The sequence below is a fragment of the Oncorhynchus gorbuscha genome, linkage group LG02, assembly GCF_021184085.1.
Source record: "Oncorhynchus gorbuscha isolate QuinsamMale2020 ecotype Even-year linkage group LG02, OgorEven_v1.0, whole genome shotgun sequence".
Classification (NCBI taxonomy): domain Eukaryota; kingdom Metazoa; phylum Chordata; class Actinopteri; order Salmoniformes; family Salmonidae; genus Oncorhynchus; species Oncorhynchus gorbuscha.
In genome coordinates, this window is record NC_060174.1 from 76,326,737 (window position 1) to 76,347,267 (window position 20,531).

At 42.2% G+C, this 20,531-nt stretch overlaps 1 protein-coding gene across 2 annotated transcripts in view; it reads right to left on the reverse strand.

Annotated features, from left to right (window-relative positions):
* The window catches only part of LOC124010091 (solute carrier organic anion transporter family member 2B1-like), a 30,191-nt gene extending 13,319 nt beyond the window's left edge, over positions 1-16,872 (reverse strand). The window contains exons 1-6 of one of the 2 annotated variants that reach the window (XM_046322435.1): positions 16,736-16,872; positions 13,190-13,278; positions 7,553-7,690; positions 5,409-5,571; positions 3,438-3,662; positions 2,832-2,930 (exon numbers count right to left, since the gene is read on the reverse strand). In XM_046322435.1, the coding sequence (XP_046178391.1) occupies positions 2,832-2,930; positions 3,438-3,662; positions 5,409-5,571; positions 7,553-7,690; positions 13,190-13,278; positions 16,736-16,787 (766 nt within the window). In that variant the 5' untranslated portion in view covers positions 16,788-16,872. Of the gene's footprint in view, positions 1-2,831; positions 2,931-3,437; positions 3,663-5,408; positions 5,572-7,552; positions 7,691-13,189; positions 13,279-15,133; positions 15,189-16,735 lie in introns of those variants that run through there. The other variant, XM_046322444.1, reaches the window with a different exon arrangement.
* Between the last annotated feature and the right edge of the window lie 3,659 nt (positions 16,873-20,531).

Genomic DNA, 20,531 nt, shown 5'->3' on the forward strand with positions numbered 1-20,531 from the left:
ACTGAGTGAATGAGGTCATACCAGCTGTTCAGAGAGACCGAGATTCCAGTTAAGAACATATTTTCCTCCAAAAAGGGAAGAAGCTAATTTCTATCACAGAAATTCATCTGATATCATGCACTTTTCTACAGAAGTAAATAACAATAGATATGCACCAACATACCCCCACACACGCCACACACACACACACACACACATACATACTTCAGCAGGCGTTTGAACAGTTTGAACATGTCCCCAATCACTAACGATGCTCTCACACCTTGATAAATGAGATGCATCAAACTGGAAGGACGAGATCAATTACATGAAACTGGAAAGACAGGACAATGGTCCATGACCATGACTGGGGTGAATCGAGTTTCTGAGGTGTCTGAAGCATTGCAGGGAAAGCTGTGGTTCACACAGAATGAGGTGGATTGGAAAAGTCCTTGATGAAAACCTGCTTCAGACTGCTCAGGTCCTTATGACTGGGGTGAAGGTTCACCTTCAAATAGGACAATGACACTAAGCACACAGCCAAGACAACACAGGAGTGACTTGGCAGAGCTTGAGAGGATCTGCAGAGAAGAATGGAAGAAATACCCCAAATACAGGTGTGCCAAGCTTGTAGCATCATAGCCAAGAAGACTCAAGGCTGTAATCGCTGCCAAAGGTGCTTCAACAAAGTACTGAGCAGAGTGTGTGTGTGTGTGTGTGTGTGTGTGTGTGTGTGTGTGTGTGTGTGTGTGTGTGTGTGTGTGTGTGTGTGTGTGTGTGTGTGTGTGTGTGTGTGTGTGTGTGTGTGTGTGTGTGTGTGTGAGTGAGTGAGTGAGTGTGTGTGTGTGTGTGTGTGTGTGAGAGAGAGAGTGAGAGAGAGAGAGAGAGAGAGAGAGAGAGAGAGAGAGAGAGAGAGAGAGAGAGAGAGAAGAGAGAGTGAGTCAGTCAGTGAGTAAATAAGTAAGAGACCTGGCACATTTGGTTCCCTTGGAAGTTGTGGGAATGTGTTTTTTGGTTCCTGGAACGAAGCCCTAAGTGTCCTGACCGGTAAAACGGAATGTTTTTTACACATTCTGAGAACTTAAGCTGTTTTTAAGTTGTAGTGAGGTTTTCCTGGGAGGTTTAAAAGCTCTGAGAATGGAAATTATCGTATTTAAAGGAAAATACAGTTCCCTCAGAAAATATTCACAAACCTCGGCTTTTTCCTAATTTTGTTGTTTTACAGCCTCCACCCAATACCCCATAATGTCAAAGTGGAATTATGTTTTTTAGAAATGTTTACAAATTCATTAAAAATGAAAAGCTTACATGTCTTGAGTCAATAAGTTTTCAACCCCTTTGTTATGGAAAGCCTAAACAAGTTGAGGGTTAAACATCTACTTAACAAGTTAATAAGTAGCTTGGACTCACTCTGTGTGCAATTATAGTGTTTATAACATTAACATTATTTTTGAATGACTGACTACCTCATCTCTGTATACCTCATACATTGCAGTTACTCTGCAATACTAACAAAACCACAGATTGAAAAGAAGGAAACCCGTACAAAATATTCCAAAACATGCATCCTGTTTGCAAACAGGATGCATGTTTTGGAATATTTTTTATTCTGTACAGGCATCCTTCTTTTCACTCTGTCATTTAGGTTAGTATTGTGGAGTAACTACAATGTTGTTGATCCATCCGCAGTTTTTTCCTATCAGAGCCATTAAACTGTTTTAAAGTCACCATTGGCCTCATGGTGAAATCCATGAGTGGTTTCCTTCCTCTCCGGCAACTTATTTAGGAAGGATGTCTGTATCTTTGTAGTGACTGGCTGTATCGATACGTCATCCAAAGTGTAATTAATAACTTCACCATGCTCTAAGGGATATTCAATGCGTGATTTCTTTACCAATAGGGGCCCTTCTACCAATAGGTGCCCTTCTACCAATAGGTGCCCTTCTTCACGAGGCATTGGTAAACCTCGCTGGTCTTTGTGGTTGAATCTGTGTTTGAAATTCTCTGCTCAACTAAGGGACCTTACAAATAATTGTATGTTTGGGGTACAGTGATGAGGTAGTCATTCAAAAATAATTCTAAAAAAACACTATTATTGCATATTATTGCATATATACATGTAGAGAGTGAGTCCATGCAATTTATTTTGTGACTTGTAAAGCATATTTTTACTCCTGAACTTATTTAAGCTTGCTGTATCCCTTATTTAACATTTCTATTTAACCTGTATTTAATGAGGCAAGTCAGTTAAGAACAAATTCTTATTCGGCAAGAGAGACACCACAACACTACATAAAGAGAGACCTTAGACAACAACATAGGATGGCAGCAACACATGACAACACAGCATGGTAGCAACACAACATGACAACAACATGGTAGCAAAACAGCATGGCAGCAGCACAACATGATAGCAGCATAAAACATGGTTCAAACATTATTGGGCACAGACAGCAGCACAAAGGGTAAGAAGGTAGAGACAATAATACATCACGTGAATCAGCCACAACTGTCAGTAAGAGTGTCCATGATTGAGTCTTTGAATGAAGAGACGGAGATAAAACTTTTCCGTTTTTAAGTGTTTTTTGCAGCTCGTTTCAGTCATACTGTATCAAAGCGGTTGAATACCTATTGACAAGACATTTCAGCTTTTCAATTTTAATTAATTTCAAGCAGAGTTCCATTCTGACATTATGGGGTATCATATCTCAAATCTCAATTTAATCCATTTTAAATTCAGGCTATAACCCAACAACACGTGGGAAAAAGTCAAGGGGTGTGAGTACTTTCTGAAGGCACTGTAGAACTTATGGAAAGTGTCACAGTATGATGCATTTTGTGTATGTGCTCACCTTTGGACATCTTGTCGATGTCGACATAAAAGCGCAACATGAAGGAGCCCATCATAAAGCCAAAAGCAGGACCAATAGACGTGACAGCCAGGAGGATGCCTGCAGGGGGAACCAGTCAGACATGTCACCCAGTTGTGGGATCAATACAGTGGCATGGAAAATAATACTCATCGTTTGGTTTCTCCCCCAGATCATACTTCGAAGTTGATGAAAAGAAAATGAAAGACTGCCCATTGTTTGCTGATCTCAAGTATCATTTGATCAAAAAGATTACACACATGACACAGCCTTGAGATCAGCAAAACAATGAATGGATACAAAACATTCACTTTAGTTTCATTACTATTTTTCCACATCCTGCACCAGGGTTATGTGTGAAATTCCAAACTCCTTCTAATGTCCCTGCAAGTATTCTCAGATTTGGAGGGGATTGACTGGAGCCCAAAATTGCGGGAACATTAGAGAAGAATGGTGCAACTTTCCATGTAAAAAAACCAACAGTGATACTATTGATTCCTAGTTAAAAACCCAAAAGACCTGCATCGGAATGTGTATTTCCTGTATTCCAATAATTCCCTGTTTCCCAGTCACTCCCAGTGCTCATACCGAGGTAGAGAGGAGAGTTCCTCTTGCTGGCATAGTCATCAATGTAGGAGATTCCGAAGGGTTGAATGGGAACACCGCCGATTCCCAGGAGTAGCTGTCCTAGGAGCAGGAGTGGAAATACTCCCTGCTGGGAGTGACTCTCCTGCTGAGTGCAGCTATGATTGGACAAGGGTGATTGGAAAGAGCTCTCAAATTGGCAGAGGCCAGAGTCGTCATCCTTGGATTCTATGGAACACAGGTAGAGGTAGGAAGGAGTTAAGAGTTTTTGTTTTGAGATTGTTTTGAGATTCACAGAAATATATGTATGTACTGTATGTGTGTGTGTGTGTACAGTGCCTTGCGAAAGTATTCGGCCCCCTTGAACTTTGCGACCTTTTGCCACATTTCAGGCTTCAAACAAAAGATATAAAACTGTATTTTTTTGTGAAGAATCAACAACAAGTGGGACACAATCATGAAGTGGAACGACATTTATTGGATATTTCAAACTTTTTTAACAAATCAAAAACTGAAAAAGTGGGCGTGCAAAATTATTCAGCCCCTTTACTTTCAGTGCAGCAAACTCTCTCCAGAAGTTCAGTGAGGATCTCTGAATGATCCAATGTTGACCTAAATGACTAATGATGATAAATACAATCCACCTGTGTGTAATCAAGTCTCCGTATAAATGCACCTGCACTGTGATAGTCTCAGAGGTCCGTTAAAAGCGCAGAGAGCATCATGAAGAACAAGGAACACACCAGTCAGGTCCGAGATACTGTTGTGAAGAAGTTTAAAGCCGGATTTGGATACAAAAAGATTTCCCAAGCTTTAAACATCCCAAGGAGCACTGTGCAAGTGATAATATTGAAATGGAAGGAGTATCAGACCACTGCAAATCTACCAAGACCTGGCCGTCCCTCTAAACTTTCAGCTCATACAAGGAGAAGACTGATCAGAGATGCAGCCAAGAGGCCCATGATCACTCTGGATGAACTGCAGAGATCTACAGCTGAGGTGGGAGACTCTGTCCATAGGACAACAATCAGTCGTATATTGCACAAATCTGGCCTTTATGGAAGAGTGGCAAGAAGAAAGCCATTTCTTAAAGATATCCATAAAAAGTGTCGTTTAAAGTTTGCCACAAGCCACCTGGGAGACACACCAAACATGTGGAAGAAGGTGCTCTGGTCAGATGAAACCAAAATTGAACTTTTTGGCAACAATGCAAAACGTTATGTGTGGCGTAAAAGCAACACAGCTCATCACCCTGAACACAACATCCCCGCTGTCAAACATGGTGGTAGCAGCATCATGGTTTGGGCCTGCTTTTCTTCAGCAGGGACAGGGAAGATGGTTAAAATTGATGGGAAGATGGATGGAGCCAAATACAGGACCATTCTGGAAGAAAACCTGATGGAGTCTGCAAAAGACCTCAGACTGGAACGGAGATTTGTCTTCCAACAAGACAATGATCCAAAACATAAAGCAAAATCTACAATGGAATGGTTCAAAAATAAACATATCCAGGTGTTAGAATGGCCAAGTCAAAGTCCAGACCTGAATCAGATCGAGAATCTGTGGAAAGAACTGAAAACTGCTGTTCACAAATGCTCTCCATCCAACCTCACTGAGCTCGAGCTGTTTTGCAAGGAGGAATGGGAAAAATTTCAGTCTCTCGATGTGCAAAACTGATAGAGACATACCCCAAGCGACTTACAGCTGTAATCGCAGCAAAAGGTGGTGCTACAAAGTATTAACTTAAGGGGGCTGAATAATTTTGCACACCCAATTTTTCAGTTTTTGATTTGTTAAAAAAAGTTTGAAATATCCAATAAATGTCTTTCCACTTCATGATTGTGTCCCACTTGTTGTTGATTCTTCACAAAAAAATACAGTTTTATATCTTTATGTTTGAAGCCTGAAATGTGGCAAAAGGTCGCAAAGTTCAAGGGGGCCGAATACTTTCGCAAGGCACTGTATCTGACTTACCGCTGATGTGGTCTGTGTACTTGTAGGGGCCACTGATGAAATGAGACATGGCCATTATCAGAGCAGCCAGACTGACCAACAGTGCCCCTCCACCAATGAACCGTGGTCTGTGGACACGGCTACCAAAGAAACTAACAAACACTATCAGGACTATGTTCCCCACCTACACACACACATAAACACACACACACACACACACACACAGAATCATGAGCACAACACACTCACACAAACACAACCATTAACACACTCATGTGACCACTCTCACATGTAAACATTTAAAGTATACAATTGTTTTCATATATAAATAAAAATAATAATCTGAACCTATATGGATCTGGAATTTATCAGTCAATCTTCCTGTTATCTTGATCAGCCCAAAAGAGTGGTGGGATAGGGTCAGGGTTTCTCCCCTCTCTCTCCAGATGAAATCTTGCGTCTTGTGACGGCTGGCCGCCCAACAACCTGCCCGCTTGACCCTATCCCCTCCTCTCTTCTCCAGACCATTTCCGGAGACCTTCTCCCTTACCTCACCTCTCTCATCAACTCATCCCTGACCGCTGGCTACGTCCCTTCCGTCTTCAAGAGAGCGAGTGTTGCACCCCTTCTGAAAAAACCTACACTCGATCCCTCCGATGTCAACAACTACAGACCAGTATCCCTTCTTTCTTTTCTCTCCAAAACTCTTGAACGTGCCGTCCTTGGCCAGCTCTCCCGCTATCTCTCTCTGAATGACCTTCTTGATCCAAATCAGTCAGGTTTCAAGACTAGTCATTCAACTGAGACTGCTCTCCTCTGTATCACGGAGGTGCTCCGCACTGCTAAAGCTAACTCTCTCTCCTCTGCTCTCATCCTTCTAGATCTATCGGCTGCCTTCGATACTGTGAACCATCAGATCCTCCTCTCCACCCTCTCCGAGTTGGGCATCTCCGGCGCGGCCCACGCTTGGATTGTGTCCTACCTGACAGGTCGCTCCTACCAGGTGGCGTGGCGAGAATCTGTCTCCTCACCACGCGCTCTCACCACTGGTGTCCCCCAGGGCTCTGTTCTAGGCCCTCTCCTATTCTCGCTATACACCAAGTCACTTGGCTCTGTCATAACCTCACATGGTCTCTCCTATCATTGCTATGCAGACGACACACAATTAATCTTCTCCTTTCCCCCTTCTGATGACCAGGTGGCGAATCACATCTCTGCATGTCTGGCAGACATATCAGTATGGATGACGGATCACCACCTCAAGCTGAACCTCGGCAAGACGGAGCTGCTCTTCCTCCCAGGGAAGGACTGCCCATTCCATGATCTCGCCATCACGGTTGACAACTCCATTGTGTCCTCCTCCCAGAGCGCTAAGAACCTTGGCGTGATCCTGGACAACACCCTGTCGTTCTCAAATAACATCAAGGCGGTGGCCCGTTCCTGTAGGTTCATGCTCTACAACATCCGCAGAGTACGACCCTGCCTCACACAGGAAGCGGCGCAGGTCCTAATCCAGGCACTTGTCATCTCCCGTCTGGATTACTGCAACTCGCTGTTGGCTGGGCTCCCTGCCTGTGCCATTAAACCCCTACAACTCATCCAGAACGCCGCAGCCCGTCTGGTGTTCAACCTTCCCAAGTTCTCTCACGTCACCCCGCTCCTCCGCTCTCTCCACTGGCTTCCAGTTGAAGCTCGCATCCGCTACAAGACCATGGTGCTTGCCTACGGAGCTGTGAGGGGAACGGCACCTCAGTACCTCCAGGCTCTGATCAGGCCCTACACCCAAACAAGGGCACTGCGTTCATCCATCTCTGGCCTGCTCGCCTCCCTACCACTGAGGAAGTACAGCTCCCGCTCAGCCCAGTCAAAACTGTTCGCTGCTCTGGCCCCCCCAATGGTGGAACAAACTTCCTCACGACTCCAGGACAGCGGAGTCAATCACCACCTTCCGGAGACACCTGAAACCCCACCTCTTTAAGGAATACCTAGGATAGGATAAGTAATCCCTCTCACCCCCCCCTTTAAGATTTAGATGCACTATTGTAAAGTGACTGTTCCACTGGATGTCATAAGGTGAATGCACCAATTTGTAAGTCGCTCTGGATAAGAGCGTCTGCTAAATGACTTAAATGTAAATGTAAATGTAGGGTTAGGTTTAGGCTTACCTCATTGAAGGATGCCAAGATGCCAGACTTCTGGCTGGAGAAGCCATAGCGTCTCTCTATGGTGGAGATGGAGCTCTTCAGATATCCAGACACCAACAGCTGGGCCAGCTGGAGCATGCCATGGCACAGCACAAATAACTAGAGGAGAGACAGGAGAGAAAGGACAGAGAGGGAGAGAGAGTTTGAAAACCATGGTAGATCCTTTGTTTATGGTTTCATCATTATGCAGACAGACTGTATATACATGAAGTGTATAAAACATATTAATCCCAGCTTACTCTAAGTAGTTAATAATATGATCTGATCAATTAACTACAGAGAGCTCAAAAGTCTGATTTAAATATTCAGGAGAACTTCTTGTTCCACACGGGTCACTATGTCTAGCTGCACATTTGACACCTTTAAAACTTTGTAGTGATCCCTTCCCGCTCAGATCCCGGTAACGGGATTGATTTGACAACATCCAGTGAAATTGCAGCGCGCCCAAATTCACAAAACATTAATATATAATACATCAAAATAAAGCTTAACGTCTTGTTAACCGAGCCTCAGTGTCAGATTTCAAAAAGGCTTTACAGCGAAAGCAGACCATGCGATTATCTGAGGACAGCACCCCGCATACAAACACATGAAAATCATATTTCAACCAGCCAGGTGCGACACAAACCTCAGAAATAACGATAGAATTCATGCCTTATCTTTGAAGATCATCTTCTGTTGGCTCTCCAAAATGTCCCAGAAACATCACAAATGGTCCTTTTGTTTGATAAATTCCTTCTTATATCCCCAAAATGCCCATTTATTTGGTGTGTTTGATTCAGAAATACAACTCGCCCAACACGACTACAAAGTATCTAATAAGTTACCTGTAAACTTGGTCCAAACATTTCAAACAATGTTCCTAATCCAAACTTAGGTATCGTAAATCGTAAATAATCGATCAAATTTAAGACAGGATAAACTGTGTTCATTACCGGACGAAAACAAAGTGAAGCGCATTCCAGGTTGTGTGCACCAAATGACTAGATTCCACCTGGAGTGACACGTGGAAAGAACAGGGCTACTTCTTCATTTCTCAAAAGAAAAACATCAACCAATGTCTGAGACTGTTGCCATCTAGTGGAAGCCATAGGAACTGCAACCAGATTCCTATTAAAAAGGGCTTACCATAGAAAAATAATGGAAAACAGATTGACTTCAATTTATTTTCTTCCCTGGATGGATTGTGCTCGGGGTTTCGCCTGACAAATCAGTTCTGTTATACTCACAGACATTATTCAAACAGTTTTATAAACTTCAGAGGGGTTTCTATCCAAGTCTACTAATAATGTGCATATCCTAGCTTCTGGGCCTGAGTAGCAGGCAGTTTACTTTGGGCACACTTTTCATCCGGATGTGAAAATACTGCCCCCTATCCCTAAGAAGTTTGTAAAGAAAGTATGTAATGCAACAAAACATATTTCTGCAGTAGTCAAGAGGGTCTGGAGGCCGATGAGTAACTTTATGAGGATTTTCACAACCAGAGCAAAATCTGTTACATACAGTACCAGTCAAAGGTTTGGACACAGCTATTCTTTCAAGGGTTTTTCTTTATTTTTACTATTTTCTACATTGTAGAATAATAGTGAAGACATCACAACTATGAAATAACACATGAAATCATGTAGTAACCAAAAAAGTGTTAAACAAATCAAAATACATTTTAGATTTGAGATTTTTTACAGAGTGTGCAAAGCTATCATCAAGGCAAAGGGTGGCTACTGTAAAAAATCTAAAATATATTTTGATTTGTTTAACACTTTTTTGGTTGCTACATGATTCCACATGTGCTATTTTATAGTTTTGATGTCTTCACTAGTATTCTACAATGTAGAAAATAGTACAAATAAATAAAACCCCCTGAATGAGTAGGTGTCACACCCTAATCTGATTCACCTGTCTTTGTGTTTGTCTCCACCCCCCTCCAGGTGTCGCCCATATTCCTCATTATTCCCAGTGTACTTATACCTGTGTTCTCTGTTAGTCTGTTGCCAGTTCATTTTCTTTAGTCAAGCCTATCAGTGTCTATTCCATGCTCCTGGCTGGCTCTAGTTCCTGGTTTCCTGGCTTTGACCATTCTGCCTGCCCTGACCCTGACCCTGGATGACTGAACTCTGCCTACCCTGAGCCTGCCCTTTCGGACTCTGCTCTGGACTACTAACCTCTGCCTGCCCTTGACCTGTTGCTCACCTGCCCCCTTGTTTGAGTAATAAACTTGTGTTACTTCAAAACTGTCTGCATCTGGGTCTTCTCCTGAGCCTTGCCAGTAGGTGTGTCAACTTTTGACTGGTACTGCACCTGTAGTACAAGCTTCCTATTCCTCAACTTTTTAAAAAGTAATTCTTAATTTGCTGAGGTACAGTTTTCTTGTAATACAAGTGCATTCATGTGGCAGTAGACAGTGTAGTTAAAAGAGACACAAAGAAGCATTTATGCGGTGTTATGATATGGGGGAAGGTTAGTGTTAGGACAGACTTTCCCTGGTTTAAGGAAAGGGGGATACCTTGTCAGTTGTACAACTGAATACCTTCAACTGAAAAATGTCTTCTGCCGTTAATCCAATCCCTCTGAATCAGAGGTGCAGGTGTCCGCCTTAATCAAAATCAAAATCTTCAGCGCCCAGGGAACAGTGGGTTAACTGCCTTGCTCAGAATAACAGATTTTTACCGTGTCGGGTCGGGGATTCTATCCAGCAACCTTTTGTTTACTGGCGCAATGCTCTAACCACTAGGCTATTTATAAGCACATGTGCTGCCAATACAGGTTAATGTCACAGTACCAGCTTGGAGTCGTGAGGCTGCTGGTTGGTTTGGTGGCCATGAGGCCTTTAGTTTGGTTTTGTTTCTTTACTTTGGGCATGCCATTTGTTTTCTTTTTGTATTTATTGTCAACATCTGCGCAAATCGACAATCTTTTTGGACTGCTCAACCAAGAGGTCAAGAGAGACAGAGCTGGCCCTGGACCAAGGTAAGGTTGCTGTCCCCCTGGGCACATGTACATTCAACAACTACGCACATAAACTGATTTCTCAAGAAGAAACATCCTCTCACTGTCAACTGTGTTTATTTTCAGCAAACTTAACATATGTAAATATTTGTATGAACATAACAAGATTTAACAACTGAGACATAAACTGAACAAGTTCCACAGACATATGACCAACAGAAATTGAATAATGTGTCCCTGAACAAAGGGGGGTTCAAAATCAAAAGTAACAGTCAGTATCTGGTGTGGCCACCAGCCGCATTAAGTACTAAATTGCATCATCTCCTCATGGACTGCACCAGATTAGCCAGTTCATGCTGTGATATGTTACCCCACTCTTCCACCAAGGAACCTGCAAGTTCCCGGACATTTCTGGGGGGAATGGCCCTAGCCCTCACCCTCCGATCCAACAGGTCCCAGACGTGCTCAATGGAATTGAGATCCGGGTTCTTTGCTGGCCATGGCAGAACACTGACATTTCTGTCTTGCAGGAAATCACACACAGAACGAGCAGTATGGCTGGTGGTATTGTCATGCTGGAGGGTCATGTCAGGATGAGTCCGCAGGAAGGGTACCACATGAGGGAGGAGGATGTCTTCCCTGTAACGTACAGCGTTGAGATTGCCTCCAATGACAACAAGCTCAGTCCGATGATGCTGTGACACACCGCCCCAGACCATGATGGACCCTCCACCTCCAAATCGATTCCGCTCCAGCGTACAGGCCTCAGTGTAACGCTCATTCCTTCAACGATTAACGCGAATCCGACCATCACCCCTCGTGAGACAAAACCGTGACTCGTCATTGAAGAGCACTTTTTGCCAGTCCTATCTGATCCAGTGGGTTTGTGCCCACTGGGTTTGTGCCCATAGGCAACGTTGTTGCCAGTGATGTCTGGTGAGGACCGGTTTTACAGCAGGCCTACAAGCCCTCAGTCCAGCCTCTCTCAGTCTATTGCAGACAGTCTGAGCACTGATGGAGGGATTGAATGTTCCTGGTGTAACTCAGGCAGTTGTTGTTGCCATCCTGTACCTGTGCAGGTGTTGGTGCACGTGGTCTGCCACTGTGAGGTCGATCACCTGTCCTTCCTGTCTCCCTGTAGTGCTGTCTTAGGCATCTCACAGTATGGACATTGCAACGTATTGCCCTGGCCACATCTGCAGTCCTCATGCCTCCTTGCAGCATGCCTAAGGCACGTTCACGCAGATGAGCAGGGACCCTGGGCATCTTTCTTTTGGTGTTTTTCAGCTTCAGTAGAAAGGCCTCTTTAGTGTCCTAAGTTTTTATAACTGTGACTGTAATTGCCTACCGTCTAAGCTGTTAGTGTCTTAACGAATGTTCCACAGGTGCATGTTCATTAATTGTTTATGATTCATTTAACAAGCATGGGAAACAGTGTTTAAACCCTTTACAATGAAGATCTGTGAAGTTATTTGGATTTTTACTAATTATCTTTGAAAGAAGGTCCTGAAAAAGGGACGTTTCTTTTCTTGCTGAGTTTAGATGCACATCTTAAATTCAGTTACAGACCAGTTAACTAGGCCTAAGACCCCTACACTTAGCGGGTGCAACAATATTAGCAGGCTAGTTAATCGGTTTCATAAGTGTCTAGAAACTTTCCCATGCATACCTCATTCCGAGGACATGTTTATGTGTTTCTAAATCTGGAAACAACACAAGGATGCGCTAAAAACACCAGGAAACACAACCCCACCTGGGACTATAGAGGAAAATAACAGTACAGGATGCCAAAACATCAACATTTTCACTACAGTAAGAAATCAACAAAAGTACAGATCGTAAAATAAGGGAGATTCACTCCCTTGCCTCTCTGAATATTTGTTTTTCTCCAGTCCCAAAACATATCCTGTCAATGAAGGTAGGTTAATTTCCTTAATGTTAGCATGCTAGCATGCTCCTCTTATCCCATGAGGTCATCATGTCTGGATTCCTGAACAGCAATCTGTAGACACAGATTTTACCTCACTTCCTAGTATTGTCTCAGTTCTGTGACAACACGACCCATAAATCAGACCGATACATTACTTGGGCTTATTTTACATTACAGACTATCCTCAAATCAGCTTGCAACCTAAATAGCGACTCATTATTGTTTGTAGATCAATCAATCAGTCAGTCACAATTTACCCACACATTTTTGCAGATTTGATGCTCTCTAACAGGGCCACTCACTGAGAGTTGGGAGTAATGATACGAGGTGAAACAGGTAGATGAGGTGATAGACAGGAGCAGTATGTAATATTTAAGACATATATTAGATTTCTTGGTGTTTTTTTGAAAGACCCTGCTTAGAAACACCTGGAATGGCCTAGTACTGCTTTTGACCTTTTCATAATCCAAATAGCATCAGTTGCAGCAAGGATGTGAAGAGGTTTTGTCTTGTTAATGTTTTTGCTATTGTCAAACGAGAACCAATCATTTAGGAAGTTGTACACAACAGCAACAGCCAGACGGTAAAATGCTAATTAGCAGCATCACGTGGCGTTCTAAAAAGTATGTTACTGTCATTCTATTCTGATGCTACTTCTGGTATTGAATTGACATTTGGAGCTAGTTGAAGGTGAAAATGATACATGTAACTTTTGAGCCTACCTTGATGCTGTTGAAGGGGCCCCTGCATCTTGAGGGAGGCGTCGACCTCTGTGAATCAGAGTTCAGCTGGAAGTCGCTGGCTGTCATATCTGCAGAGACGGAAGAGGAAGCAAGACATCACACTCACTATTTTTTTCGGGTTCATATACTGCCAACAAACTAAGCAGACCAGACCCAGCTGCTAACGCCTACATATTACCTCAACTAAACTGTAAACCTGCACATTGACTCTGTACCCCCCTGTATATAGTCTCGCTATTGTTATTTTACTGCTGCTCTTTAATTACTTGTTACTTTGATTTCTTATTCTTAGTCATTTTTGTTTTTAAACTGCATTGTTGCTTAGGGGCTCGTAAGTAAGCATTTCACTCTAAGGACCTGTTGCATTCGGTGCAATTGACTAATACAATTTGATTTGATGCCTACATAAAACTACATCTAAAGTATGAACATACTGTATGAATAAGGTCTGACATGTCCCCACTGGACATTGACCATGTTAACATGAGCACAGCAGTCTGGATTGTAGCTCATATCCCACATAAGGTCTTACTCAGGATGAGCTCTTTACATGCACTTTTAATATCCCGCTCATGAGTATTCCTGTATCCATAAACAGAATATTCCTCATTTAAGTGTATGGGTTAAATGGAATAGTAACATAAATATGGACACTGATGGCAGGACTATAACCTCACATGTAACAAAAAGAAACGTCCCTTTTTCAGGACCCTGTCTTTCAAAGATAATTCGTAAAAATCCAAATAACTTCACAGATCTTCATTGTAAAGGGTTTAAACACATGCTTGTTCACTGAACCATAAACAATTAATGAACATGCACCTGTTGAACGGTCGTTAAGCAGACCGAAACTGACCATTTTTTCTAATGGTTAACGGCGTGAGTAGGATATCTTAAGTTATCCACCGTTGTTGATACCTGTCTGTCACACTTGCCCAACTCACTGATCTGACCCAGGGACTAGAAAAAAATACTTTTGAAAGTCTCTCACCTTATCACACAATGTTATGCAAATGAGTTGCTGTATGTGAGGATGTGGGAGGCATGCTGAGAGAGAGTTTTTGGGAAGCCATTTAGTGCACCCAGCTGCACAATCTGTTCAGCCAAATAAAATACAACTTGATTATTTCATGGTAAATCAGTGTACTGGACTGTTTCCGCTAGTCAACAAACAATGTGCGAATTCCGGTGGCCTTCATTAAAATACTATAGAAATTACACAAGAATTCCAGTCAGACTATATTCCTTGTACTCTGGTTACTGTGTATCCTCAATCTTTATACTCACTTTGTATCTCTATACTTTGAACTCCTGCTTACTTTAATCTCTGCTGGTGTTATGTATCTACTGCTGCTGTTTAATGCAGATGTGCTATTCATTTAAATCATATTGAGACACGATGCTTTGTGTTAGTATTCAGATTGAAGAGAAATGATCTGCATTTACATTAGAATGGGAAAAAGAGCTGTGTTTCCCTGTGCGTGGTCAGGTTTCCTGTATACCCAGGCAGGCGTGTTATATGACTTGAGATGGGGAGTCTGCAGCTCCATGTCTGCAGCTCCATGGTGTTTAACCGAAACAGCTGGAGATCGTCCAGGACTACAGATATAGGATTTTAATTTGCACCAGTTTTCTACATCATGTGCACATGAGTTGCATGTGGTTGTCTGTGTAGGAGAGAAACATCTCTTAATTACAGATATTAAGATAACCTTGACTCCCAAGTAACTCTCACTCACTCATATTGCAATGTGTGTGTGTGTATGTTTGTGTGTGTGTGGTTGTACATGTGTGAGATAAAATTAACACACCATTTTGATAGCCTTGAATAAGCAAATCCCCACTCCAACATATTGAATCATATTGAAATATGTGTGTGTATGGTACAGAATACTATTAAGGGGTAAATCCCCTTGGACTGACTCTGCTAGTTTAGCTTTCCTGTCCAGGGGAGATTCCTGGAATGTGGGATGTAGTGTGGTTGTCCATTCTCCCCCACAAATTGCACAATGCTGAGAAAGAGAGGGGGAGTGAGAGAGAAAGAAAAAGAGAGAGGAGGGGGACAGACAGACAGACAGACAGATAGATACAGTAGTAGATAGATAGTCAATTTGAAAGTCAATGAAAGTCATCACTCCTCCCCTCAAGACTCCCAAGCTGTAATGACATGCTTCCCTCTGACTTGTAACAGTTTGGTAAATTACTGTGCATATTACACACAAGATCAGACCAAACAATGTAGTAAAAAAAATAAAGATCTGACCTGCAGACCACAAAGAGCAGAGGTTGCATAGCACTGGCCACTGAAACACACTATGGAAAAGCATTTCCAGATGTGTAACATTCATTTAACTAGGCAAGTCAGATGCATGGTATCATCAACTAGATTCAGCCACGGGTCAATAATTACATATAATTTGTAAACTGGCTGCAAGAAGCCCAAACATATATAATGTAAAACATGATAATTTCAAACCTTGCTTACATTTGTATACGATCACATTGTGTTATGAGTGGGAATACTTGGGAACAGATTTCCTAAATTAAAATCACTTGGAGCTGATTTCCTGGTGTTTTTTTAATGTCCACCAATGAACATTTCACACACACACAAAACATATACAGTACCAGTCAGAAGTTTGTACACACATAATCAATCAAGGGGTTTTCTTTATTTGACTATTTTCTACATTGTAGAATAATAGTGAAGACATCAAAACGATGAAATAACACATATGGAATCATGTAGTAACCAAAAAAGTGGTTGGGAGAATGCCAAGAGTGTGCAAAGCTGTCATCAAGGCAAAGGGTGGGTACTTTGAAGAATCTCAAATATAAAATATATTTAGATTTGTTTAACACTTTTTTTGGTTACTACATGTGTGTTATTTCATAGTTTTGATGTCTTCACTATTATTCTACAATGTGGGAAAATAGTTAAATAAAGAAAAACCCTTGAATGAATAGATGTGTCCAAACTTTTGACTCAGTTGGGGAACCCTGACATTGTGTTCCGACAGTAAAAGCAGTAACAAAGGGCCAATGCACTTATGCTGCCATATATAGTGTTTTGTAGGGAGTTGTAATGTGTATGTTTGTGCAACACAGGAGTTGTTGCATCTGCTGTCAGCAGAGATAAGATGAGCGGGAGATAACTACCAATCAGATGTGGAATGTCATCAAAAACAAATTCTGAACCACGATAGCAGCATCGCAGCATAACAGCGGGATTGGAATTACGGGTCATGGAAATAACAACCTTCATTTCAGACTCCTCAAATACATACGCACAAAAGCAATACCTTTAAGATGAGGTATTACTAACCCCCTGGTGTTAATTGTTAGGCGCATGCCCTAAATGCCAGAAGGACAGTTCAACCAAACATATGCTCCAAACAGCAACCTTTCCTTTCACACATACGCTCTACACACTGCACACTAAATGAGATAACAGTGTCTGTCCTACTAGAGTTAGTGGATCACAGTTAAAAGCAGTAGTACAGAACAGTACAGTTGTTCACTTACTCTGTAGATGGAGCTGTGGTGTAGGGGTGTTCTCTGTGTCCAATCCTGTCATAGAGCTATGGTGTAGTGTTGCGTTCAGTATCCACTCCTCATTCACACAGAACACTACTGAGCTTGGAATCCCAGGAGGTAGCTCTCACTTGATGAAATAGGCGTGCTCACTGTTAAGGAATTCCATGACCAGAGGTGAGTGGGGCTGGGAGTGGGAATTGTATAGTAAACTGTAGTATCCCTCGATCATGTGTAGTACTTACTATTGAATGTTGTAATAGACTTTAGAATACTATAGTAAATACTACAGCATTATCCACAAAACATCCACTGTTGTAAATACTACGGTAATGTTCGCAGAAACACTACAGTCCGCAAAAGCACTAGACTTTTTTAACTATAGTAAAAACGAAAGTATTTCATTTGCATGTACCCTGCCCATTCCCCTCTCCATTTCCAAATATATGCCACCCATAAGTGAGAAACCTACATGCCAAGTACAGGTCGTATATTGTGTTCCCTAAAGGTTATAGAAAAGCGCAGAAGCTCTGAACTAACCTTTCAGACCTCAGTCCTACCTACAGGTAAAGCAAATATGCTCTTTTAGTATAACCCAAGTAGGTTTCCTGAAGGAAAAAGCTTCCACTTCTATGTCAAATGTAATAAAACCAAAATACTATAGTAAATACAACAGTAATGTCCGCAAAAACACTAAAGATAAATACTGCAGTATACTACAGTTTGCACAAACACTACATTAATTACTATAATAAATCAAATCACATTTTATTGGTCACATGCACATGGTTAGCAGATGTAAATGCAAGTGTAGCGAAATGCTTGTACTTCTAGTTCTGACAGTGCAGTAATATCTAACTAAGTAATCTAACAATTCCACAACAACTACCTAATACACACAAATGTAAATGCCAGCAGGAAACCACCCTGCATACCACTGCTGGTTTGCTTCTGAAGCTAAGCAGGGTTGGTCTTGGTCAGTCCCTGGATGGGAGACCAGATCCTTCCTGGAAGTGCTGTTGGAGGCCCTCTTTCCTCTGGTCTAAATTTTATCCCAATACCCTAGGGCAGTGATTGGGGACACTGCCCTGTGTAGGGTGCTTTCTTTTGGATGGGATGTTAAATGGGATCCCATGTTCCCATGGCACTTATTGTAAGAGTAGGTGTGTTAACCCTGGTGTCCTGGCTAATTTCCCAATCTGGCCCTCAAACCATCATGGTCACCTAAGAATCCCCAGTTTACAATTGTCTCATTCATCCCCCTCCTCTCCCCTGTAACTATTCTCCAGGTTGTTGCTGTTAATGAGAATGTGTTCTCAGTCAACTTACCTGCTAAAACAATGGATAAATAAATAACATAAAGGAATGGAATAAGAATATGTACAAATTGATGTGTGATGACTGAGTGTCACAGGCAAGATGCAGTAGATGATATAAAATACAGTATATACATATGAGTAATGTAAGATATGTAAATGTTATTAAAGTGGCATTATTTAAAGTGATTAGGGATCCATTTATTAAAGTGGCCAATGATTTGAGTCTATATGTTGGCAGCGGCCTCTGTGTCAGTGATGGCTGTTTAACAATCTGATGCCCTTGAGATAAGAAGCTGTTTTTCAGTCTCTCGGTCCCAACTTTGATGCACCTGTACTGACCTCGCCTTCTGGATGGTAACGGGGTGAACAGGTAGTGGCTCGGGTGGTTGTTGTCCTTGATGATCTTTTTGGCCTTCCTGTGACATTGGGTGCTGTAAGTGTCCTGAAGGGCAGGTAGTTTGCCCCTGGTGATGCGTTGTGCAGACCATGCCACCCTCTGCCTTGTAGTTGAGGCCGGTGCAGTAGCCGTACCAGGCGGTGATACAGCCCGACAGGAAGCTCTCTATTGTGCATTTATAAAAGTTTGTGAGGGTTTTAGGTGACAAGCCAAATTTCTTCAGCCTCCTGAAGTTGAAGAGGCGCTGTTGCGTCTTCTTCACCACACTGTCTGTGTGGGTGAACCATTTCAGTTTGTCCGTGGATAGAGGACTGCTCCCTCTGTTGTTTCCTGATGTCCATGATCATCTCTTTTGTTTAGTTGACATTGAGTAAGAGGTTGTTTTCCTAATACCACACTCCGAGTGCCTTCAACTCCTCCCTGTAGGCTGTCTCGTAATTGTTGGTAATCAAGCCCACTACTGTTGTGTCGTCTGTAAACTTGATGATTTAGTTGAAGGCATGCATGGCCACGCAGTCATGGGTGAACAGGGTACAGGAGGGGGCTGAGAACGCAGCTTTGTGGGGCCCCAGTGTTGAGGATCAACGAAGTGGAGATGTTGTTTCCTACCTTCACCACCTGGGGGCGGTCCATCAGATAGTCCAGGACCCAGTTGCACAGGGTGGGGTTGAGACCCAGGGCCTCAAGCTTAATGATGAGCTTGGAGGGCACCATCTAATAGTATATACTACAGTTGAATTTTACTATGGTATTTATTCTATAGTTAAGTGTAAATACTACAGTATACTACAGTCAATACCACAGTACATACTGTAGTCCCGAAACAACACTACAGTAAATACCACAATAAAGTCTACAAAATCAATACAGTGACTACTGTAGTATTTTGTTTGTGTGGGATGTGGGTATGTGAGTGTCTAAACATAACATCCTGTACTGGTTGTTAGACAGCTATGCACATTTTTTATCTGGCTTACAGAAAAGACTGAGCACAACCATTACATGGTTAATTCGGTGTGATATGTGTTCCCTTAATAAGAACTTGTAATTAATAGCACTGGTCTGATATTGGCCTCTAGCGGTTTCATTGAATATCCGCAGGACTCTAGGCTACAATGACATCATATCTCCAGCAGGTGGGGATACAGTGCTTTGTGGTAGCAGAGAGAACAGTCTATGACTAGGGTGGCTGGAGTCTTTGGCAATTTTTAGGGCCTTCCTCTGACACCGCCTGGTATAGAGGTCCTGGATGGCAGGAAGGTTGGCCCCACGCACTACCATCTGTTTCCATGCAAACGGTCAGCATGCTCTCGATGGTGCAGCTGTAGAACTTTTTGAGGATCTGAGGACCCACAACAAATCTTTTCTGAAGGGGAGCACACTACAGAAAATCCCAGAGAGAACCTGTACTAAACAACCAACAGCTAGACAAAACTATTTTGTCAGCAGTCTTCAAACATGACATTTCAGGCTTTGAGAAACAAAGAGGATACTCTTGGTCTGAATCACATGCCTACTGCTCTAATTATACCCAAACCAAACTGTATGGTCATCTATTTAGTAATTGAGTTACTTTCCATCCCTATAGTCATAGAAAAAGTACCCAATATTGTCGTACTTGAGTAAAAGTAAAAATACATTAAAGGTAGACTCATAAATATGATGTAGATGCAGAAAGTAAACAGCATAATGGGTCAATTTCTGCAATTTAAAGCGCTGAAGTGCAAGGCTCAACTTCTCTGCTGTTTTGGTGCCCTGGCTACCAAGTTCACATGCGCAGTTTATTGTGTGAGAGCGAAGTGTTACATCTCGCTTATCTCAATAACTTTCAAATTCTTTATATTAAGAAAACCAGATGGCACAATTTTCTTGTTTTTCAAATTTACAGATAGCCGGGGGCACACCTCCAACCACTCCAACCACGTGTTCTCCTGAATTGGAAAAGGTTCCTGTCCCGCTAAGCATTCAAAATTTATCCACTACATTTGCGTGTCAGGGAAAATGTTTAAAAAATAATACTGGGTGTAAATAGTTAATATTTTCTTTAGGAATGTAGTGGAGTAAAAGTTGT